Here is an 8769-nt window from a genome sequence, read left to right on the forward strand (position 1 = left end):
GGACAGGGATGTGCTATGGGGACAGTATGGGGCAGGAGTGAGCTGTAGGGACAGTATGGGGACCTTATGGGGACAGAGTGGGACAGGGAGGTGCTGTGGGGACAGTATGGGGATCTTTGGGACAGGGATATGCTATGGGGACAGTATGGGGACCTCATGGGGACCTTTGGGACAGGGATGTGCTATAGGGACAGCATAAGACAAGGGTGAACTATGGGGACAGTATGGGGACCTTTGGGACAGGGAGGTGCTATGGGGACAGCATAGGACAAGGGATGTACTATGGGGACAGTATGGGGACCTTTGGGACAGGGATGTGCTATGGGGACAGTATGGGGACCTTATGGGGACCTTTGGGACAGGGATGTGCTATAGGGACAGCATAAGAAGGGATGTACTATAGGGACAGTATGGGGACCTTTGGGACAGGGAAGTGCTATGGGGACAGCATAGGACAAGGGTGAGCTGTGGGGACAGTATGGGGACAGCATGGGGCAGGAGTGAGCTATGGGGACTGTATGGGGACCTTATGGGGACAGAGTGGGACAGGGATGTGCTATGGGGACAGTATGGGGACCTTATGGGGACAGTATAGGACAAGAGTGAGCTGTGGAGACAGTATGGGGACCTTTGAGACAGGGAAGTGCTATGGGGACAGCATAGGACAAGGGTGAGCTCTGGGGACAGTATGGGGACCTTATGGGGACAGTGTGGGACAGGGAGGTGCTATGGGCATCTGTGGGGCAGAGCTGTGCCACAGGGGGCACCATGAGCACCCAGGGGACACCATAGGCACCCTAAGGACACTGCGGGCACCTAGAGGACCCCATGGGCACCCCGGGAGACACCACAGGCACACAGGGGGACACAGTGGGCACCTGGGGGACACATGGGGCAGGGGACAGTGCAGGCACCCAGGGGACATCATGGGCACCCTAAGGACACTGCGGGCACCCAGAGGACACCATGGGCACACAGAGGGACCCCATGGGCATATAGGGGGACACCATGGGCACATAGGGGGACACTACAGGCACCCAGGGGACACATGGGGCAGGGGACACTGCAGGCACCCAGGGGACCCCACAGGCACACAGGGGGACACGGTGGGCACCTGGGGGACACATGGGGCAGGGGACAGTGCAGGCATCCAGGTGGACACCATGGGCACCCAGGGGATACCACGGGCTCCCAAGGGACACATGAGACAGGGGACACTGCAGGCACCTGGAGGACACCATGGGCACCCCGGGGAACACCACAGGCACATAGGGGGACACAGTGGGCATCTGGGGGACACGGTGGGCATCCAGGGGGCACATGGGGCAGGGGATACTGTGGGCTCCCAGGGGACCCCATGGGCACACAGAGGACACCATGGGCACATGGGGGGACACCATGGGCACCCCGGGGGACACAGTGGGCACCTGGGGGGCACATGGGGCAGGGGATACTATGGGCACCCAGGGGACCCCATGGGCACACAGAGGGACCCCATGGGCACATAGGGGGACACGGTGGGCACCTGGGGGACACATGGGGCAGGGGATACTATGGGCACCCAGGGGACCCCATGGGCACACAGAGGGACCCCATGGGCACCTCGGGGGACACCACGGGCACCCAGGGGACCCCATAGGCACATAGAGGGACCCCACAGGCATACGGGGGGACACAGTGGGCATCTGGGGGACACATGGGGCAGGGGATACTATGGGCACCCAGGGGACCCCATGGGCATCCAGGGGGACACAATGGGCACCTGGGGGACCCCATGGGCACCCAGGTGACCCCATGGGCACATAGGGGGACACTACAGACACCCAGGGGACACATGGGGCAGGGGACACTACAGGCACCCAGGGGACCCCATGGGCACACAGGGGGACCCGGCATCACTCACCGCGTGAAGCGCACGCCGCACACTTGGCAGGCGAACGGCTTCTCCCCCGTGTGAGTGCGCATATGCCGGGGCAGTTTGCCGGCGCCGTGAATGACTTTGTGACACACGGGACATTCCTGGGGCATTTGGGATCTCCTTTTCCGAACCAATTTATCGGGACTATCCAGCCCGGGCGCCAGCGCCTCGTGATGCAGCGAACTCAGATAAGCCATTAGATCGGGATCGATCACATCGTCGTCCGAACCACCTTCCTCGGGGGACATCTGATAAGGGAAGGGGAAAGCGTGCGGGGGCAGCTCCTCCTCCTCGGCTACATCGAAAGCCTCGTAGGGCTGCGCCAACCCCTCGGGCATCGGGGGCGGGGATGGGGGCTGCGGGGCGGGCAGGGGGCTGCGGGAGCCTTCGGCCTCAGCGGGCGGCTCCTCGTTGTGGTTATTGATGCGGGCCCCCCTCGCCTGTAGGAATTTGCGGGTTTTCTTGCTACGACGGGCTGCGGGGCGGGCGGGGGGAGCTGCTGGGGGGTCCCCGTCGGGGAGGGTGGCAAAAGCCTCCAGGTAACGACGGGCTCGTTCACAATCGTCATCATCGGGACCGGGAGCTTCCAAACCGTGGCACTGCAGGATGTCGGCGCAGGCGGCGATAACGCACGGGATCTCCAGCAGTTGGGCTGCCTGCAGCACCTCACCCATGTTGGAGCTGCTGATGGTCAACGTGGCGGTGTAAGCGAACTCCAAAAGAGCCCCCAAAGCCTCCGGTCCTACAAAGTCCAGCTCGCAAACCTCCTGCCCAGGTCCCTGTCCCGCAAATAACTTCTTAAAGTAGCGGCTGCAGGCGGCCAACACGGCGCGGTGAGTGCGGTACTCCAAGCCCTGAGTCTTGATGGTGACGTCGCACAGCACCCCGAGGTGCCGCTGCTCGTTCAGGCTGCTCAGCAGCTCGCTGCTGTGATCGGGGAAGGGGATGCCGATCAGGTCGTCCTCGGGGCTCGCCATCGTCCTCACCTGGGGGGGATAAAGGGGGGTGATCAGTGCCAGGCGGCACCCATGGGTGCCAAAGTGTCAGCTCTGCTGTGATGCAAGGAAACCTCATCCCACCATCAGCACCCATGGGTGCCAAAGTGTCGGCTCTGCTGCGATGCAAGGAAACCTCATCCCACCATCAGCACCCATGGGTGCCAAAGCATCAGCTCTGCTGCAGTGCAAGGAGACTCCTTCCTACCATGCAGCACCCATAGGTGCCAAAGTGTTGGCTCTGCTGTGATGCAAGGAAACCTCATCCCACCATCAGCACCCATGGGTGCTAAAGTGTCGGCTCTGCTGCGGTGCTAGGAGATTCCTTCCCACCATCAGCACCCATGGGTGCCAAAGTGTTGGCTCTGCTGTGATGCAAGGAAACCTCATCCCACCATCAGCACCCATGGGTGCCAAAGTGTTGGCTTTGCTGCGGTGCAAGGAAACCTCATCCCACCATCAGCACCCATGGGTGCCAAAGTGTTGGCTCTGCTGTGATGCAAGGAGACCCCTTCCCACCATGCAGCACCCATGGGTGCCAAAGTGTCAGCTCTACTGTGGTGCTAGGAAACCTCATCCCACCATCAGCACCCATGGGTGCCAAAGCATCAGCTCTGCTGCAGTGCAAGGAGACCCCTTCCCACCATGCAGCACCCATGGGTGCCAAAGCATTAGCTCTGCTATGGTGCAAGGAGACTCCTTCCCACCATCAGCACCCATGGGTGCCAAAGTGTCGGCTTTGCTGTGGTGCAAGGAGACTCCTTCCCACCATGCAGCACCTATGGGTGCCAAAGTGTTGGCTTCACTGCAGTGCAAGGAGACTCCTTCCAACCATGCAGCACCCATGGGTGCCAAAGCATCATCTCTCCTGCAGGGTGGGCACCCCAATAGCGGTCTCCCTGAGGGTTACCCATCTCATCATCCCCTCCGAGCCCCCAAATCTCGCTCGGACGCCATAGAAGCGACTCGTGCCGCCGTCGAGCCCCCACCGCATCCCCCCTCCCACCTCCTTCCACCGCCGCCCCCAAAGCGACCGCAGCAAAGGGGGAAATCTCAGCGCGGCGCCTTTGAGCGGCGTCGAAGCGCTTCGTTTCCTGCCTTCCCACCCGCACCCGCAGCCCCCCAAACCCACCCCACCGCATCCCCCCGCCCCACAGCCGCAGCATCCCCGTCCTGGGAAAGGGGTGGGCGGCGCAAGGTACCGGGAAAAGAAGCCCAACCCCCCCCCCCCCCACCCCTTCAAACTAAAGCGGGGGGCGCCCACAACAAGAACCCAACCGGGCTGGGAAGACAGCGGCCGCGCTTCCTGCCGCAGATTAGGATCAGCGCAGCGTTGGGTTTCCTGCCCCACTCCAGTGGGGGGCCCAGCCCCCCCCCCCCCTATGCTGTTAGCCCAGCCCCGTGCGCCGCTCCTCGCCCAGCCAGCCAAGCCCTGCCTGCGTGAGCAGGGGCCTTTCCCACGCTGCAGCTGGCACAGCTTTGCGTCAGCGATGCCATAAAAGAAGCACCGAGGCCTCCCCGAGTTGGCGGCCCCATAGGGCAGGTTGGGTTCGACACGACGGTACCGGCACCGAGGTGATATGGGGGTCAGGATGGGGTCTATGGGGATCACACCTGGGGTGATACACTAAGTGTGAACCACGGGGGGGTGATGGATGCGGCACTGAGTGCTGTGAGTGGGGATGGTGGCAGGGGGGGTGTGGATTAGGATCGTGTCCTGGTGCACAGCATGGTGCTCTATGGATGAGTGTGAGCATCCAGGGTTGTGCTATGGAGGAGAGCCAGGCTGTGCCAGGGAATAAACCCAGGCTGTGCCATAGAGCAAACCCAGGTTGTGCCATAGAACAAGCCCAGGTTGTGCCATGGAATAAAACACCAGGCCTCGTGCCATGGAATAAACCCAGGCTGGTGCCATTAAGAACAAAACCAGGGCTGTGCCATAGAACAAAAGAAAAACCAGGTTGTGCCATGGAATAAACCCAGGCTGTGCCATGGAATAAACCCAGGCTGTGCCATATAGAAACAAACCAGGGCTTGTGCCATAAGCAAACAAACCAGCTGTGCCATAGAACAACCAGGCTGTGCCATAGAACAAACCCAGGTTGCTGCCAGTAGAACAAACCAGGCTGTGCCATAGAACAAAACCAGGCTCGTGCCCATGGAAGCATAAAACCCAGGACGTGCCATAGAATAAACCCAGGCTGTGCCATAGAACAAACCCAGGCTGTGCCATAGAACAAACCCAGGCTGTGCCATAGAACAAACCAGGCTGTGCCATAGAACAAACCCAGGTTGTGCCATAGAACAAACCCAGGCTGTGCCATAGAACAAACCCAGGCTGTGCCATAGAAACACAACCCAGGCTGTGCCATAGAACAACCAGGCATGTGCCAATAGAAACAAACCCAGGTATGTGCCATAGAACAAACCAGAGCATTGTGCCATACGACAAAACCAGGTTGTGCCATAGAAACAAACCCAGGCTGTGCCATGGCAAATAAACCCCAGGGTTGTTGCCATAGAACCAAACCGCAGGCTGTGCCATGGAGCTAAACAGGCTGTGCCATGGAACCAAACCCCATTTGCTCCCCAGCTCCCATCCGTACAGAACTAAACCACAGCTCCGGACATCGCGCCGGTGCCGAGCTGCTCCCGGTCGGGTCGGGTCGGGCCGCTCCGAACCGAACCCCGCCGCCGTGGGCCGTGCCAAGCGCTCGGTGGTGCGATCGGCGGTCGGGGGGGGGGGGGGGGACGTGCCCCCTCTTAGCCATGGGGGCGGCGCGGCGCGGCCCCGGCACAGGCAGCATCACATCCCATCGCCGCGCCGCTCCCTGAGCTTTGGGAGCTCGCCAAACTGGGGCTATGCCTCGGGCAAGAGGCTGGGAACGGCCCCGGAGCAACCGGCTGCGGAGGCCGTAGCCCCGCGTTGCCGAGCAGGCCCGACGTGGCAGGACAGGACGGCAGCGCCCCTGAAACTGGGAAACGGGCAGACGCCCGACCGCCCGGGATGTCGGCCGCGTCCACGTCCCCGTGCCCACCCCTAAGGGGGTCCTGGGTGCCCACGAGGCGGGGGCGAAGGGATTAGGGGCGATTAAAGCATCAAGAGAGACGGGAGCCAAAACAGGCTGCCGACAGCCCGATGGGATCAGAGGGATAACAGCGAGGGGGGGGTGGGATCTAAGGGGAGGCTTGAGAGATATAATGGAGGGGGGGGGATGCGATGCCATCGAGAAACGAGGAGCTGGGGTGGGATTGAGGGCACGAGGTGAAGGACGGACAGACGGACAGACGGACGGACGGACAGACGGACAGACGGACAGACGGCTCCGCATCCCCGTGTCCCGCAGCTCCTCCTGTCCGCGGTGCTACGGGATGAGGGCGAGGAGGTCCAACACATGTGGTTAGACCCCCCCCCCATCAACCTCAGCGCTGGCTTGCAGGCCGTTATCACTGCCGTTATGGGAAGCTGGGGGGGCTGGGGGGCCACAAATCTCCAGCTCTTCATCCGCTAATAGCAAAGCAGGGCGGGCGAAGGATTGAAGCCGGGACCCCCCGACGATGAAGAGAGCGGGAGCCGGGGGCGGGGAGGACTCGACACGAGGGGGATTTTCACATTGCGCAACCCATCCGCCGCTTCTTCCCCGACCCCCCCGCGCATCCTCCCACGGAGCGAAGTCACATGCTGAGCGGGTGCATCGAAGGAGATCGAAGCGGCGATACAGGAAAACTGAGGGTTGGGGCGGCCGGGGGGGGGGGGGGTTTGAGGGGGACGATGGAACAAGGTGTGAGAGAAGTCGGAAGGCCGCCCCCAGCTCCCAACCGAGGACCCTCGCGGGTACATGGGCGATGTCGCCGTGGCGGTCGGAGTGATGGATGGAGGGGGCATCAGGACTGCCCTCCCATGTCCCCCCCCCCCCACCAAGAGCAGCGCTTTCTCGGTTACGCAATGGCCCGCAGCCGGGCCCCGTCTTTCGCCCATCGGCTGGGGATGGAAGGGGAGGGCAGTTGGGGGGGTAGGGGGGGTTAAGAGCGTGAGGGGGGTATAGGGGTGAGGGGGGGGTTGGGGGGGTGAGGAGGGGGGGGTTCGCTCCCTGTGCCCAACGAGCAGCCGTATTGCCGGCACGCTGCAATGGGAACAATGGCTGCGGGTCACCCTGACACCGAGAACCATCGGCCCCACAGCACCTGCCAGCCCCACTGTGCCATGGGGCCGCAGCCTGAACACAAGGCACGGGGCCAACCCGGACCCATAGGGACCCCACGCCATGCAGGTGGATGGATATGGGGGGGGTGGATGGATATGGGGGGGGGGGGGTTGGGAGCGCTGCCCCCACCTCGGGGTGCTCCCAGCTGCTGCTGGGCTGTCGAGGGACTTCACAGCTGCAATGGGGAGAATGAGTCAGGCAGGAAGGTGAGCCCGGCACCCGGCCCCTCGCCCCATGGGGCCCTTATGGAGCTGGGAAGGGACCCAGGGGGCCGGGTGTCCCCCCACCCACCCATTCATCCCAAGAGGCAGCTTGGGTGCTGCATAGGGTCGGGGTGGTTGTGGGGTGGGGGCTGCGCGGCCCTATGTACAACAGCACCTGATGGTGCGTGGCAATGGGTGGGGGTCCGGCCTGGCCTGGTGGCCTTAATATATGGGTGGGGGTCTTGGGGGGTCCCGGTGGCAAATGGGAGCTTGGATGAGGGCAGGGGAAAAGCTCCCCACTCTTTGAAAGGAGCAAACAGCGAGCACACAAGAAAGGAAATGGGTTGAAGAGATGAGAGGGTAAACAGCACCTACCCACCCCATAGCAAGGGGGGTGAGCCCTATGGCGGCCGCCCCATAGAGGGACCCCATCCCATTGCGTGCCCCCCCCAAACCTTGAGCTCAATGGGGCTGAGCCCTCAGCAGTGTGGGGCTCAATGGGGCTGAGCCCTCAGCAGTGTGGGGCTCACATCATGGCACTCAGCCCCACACCGTACAGCACCGGGCTCAAGGCCACAGCCCCACCACAACCTGCAGTGGGGACCCACCTCCCCTCACCCCCCACCTTTAGGACCCCATCCCAAGCACCACGACCCCATAATCCATCCCTATACCACGTGCCAGCAGAGCGGACACCGCAATGACCCCATTGAGCCACCCCATCCCTCCCACCCCACTGCAAGACTCGCTCGATGCCGCCAACCCCAAAACCACTTAGAAACGACCCCATAGCCACCCTATAACCCCCTCCCAGCCCCATAACCCCATAGATACGAGCAGGGTGGGCCATATTGCTCACCTGGCGCCTATGGCCGCGTGGCCGGGGCGCTGCTCCAGCCGACACAGGGAGGGTGCAGGGTGCTGCTGTGTGAACTTGGCTCCCCTGCTTTGCACTTCAGCTCTTTTTCTTTCTCTTCTCTCTCTCTCGGATCCCACCTCAAAAGGGAGTCGACGCCCACACCCCGGGTCACGCACCTCCCAGCCCCGCTTCCCAGAACACACATACAAGCTATTAACCCTTCTGCAACCAACCAACCAACGCCAACCCGGAACGTGGGGTGGGTATAGAAATAAGGGGGAACCCCAAACCCCACCAGCCCCAATCCCCTTCTTTCCCAGCCTGCTGGGTTGGCACCTCACTGCTCCATCCCCTCCCCATGGATTCGGTGGCACCCTGTGGCTCCCAGCCCTCCCGACGCCCCAGGGTTGGGCGATGGGTGCTGGCTGCTCCATTGCTGGCCACAGCCGGGAGCCGGGGCTGCCACCGCAGGGCTGGGTTCGGTGCAGCGTGCTGCAGCCTGTCCACGGCCCCACGCGCATGCCTGGCCTGCTCTGCCCCATAGCCAGCACCAAGAGTGTAGGGCTATGGGTGCTGCTCTGCCCCATAG

At 62.6% G+C, this 8769-nt stretch overlaps 2 protein-coding genes across 4 annotated transcripts in view; both read right to left on the minus strand.

The window, feature by feature from the left end:
• The window catches only part of LOC107324471, a 4257-nt gene extending 2935 nt beyond the window's left edge, over positions 1-1322 (minus strand). The window contains exon 1 of the mRNA XM_032449159.1: positions 1183-1322. Coding sequence (XP_032305050.1) covers positions 1183-1322 — 140 coding nt within the window. The remainder of the gene's footprint in view (positions 1-1182) is intronic.
• Positions 1323-1870: 548 nt separating this feature from the next.
• ZBTB7B (zinc finger and BTB domain containing 7B) overlaps positions 1871-8769 on the minus strand; it is a 14517-nt gene continuing 7618 nt past the window's right edge. For 2 of the 3 annotated variants that reach the window (XM_032449203.1, XM_015884563.2), the window contains exon 2: positions 1871-2904. In XM_032449203.1, coding sequence (XP_032305094.1) covers positions 1900-2895 — 996 coding nt within the window. In that variant the 5' untranslated portion in view covers positions 2896-2904 and the 3' untranslated portion in view covers positions 1871-1899. Of the gene's footprint in view, positions 2905-8180; positions 8764-8769 lie in introns of those variants that run through there. The other variant, XM_032449204.1, reaches the window with a different exon arrangement.

This window comes from Coturnix japonica, chromosome 25, assembly GCF_001577835.2.
Source record: "Coturnix japonica isolate 7356 chromosome 25, Coturnix japonica 2.1, whole genome shotgun sequence".
In the NCBI taxonomy this organism is placed as follows: Eukaryota; Metazoa; Chordata; class Aves; order Galliformes; family Phasianidae; genus Coturnix; species Coturnix japonica.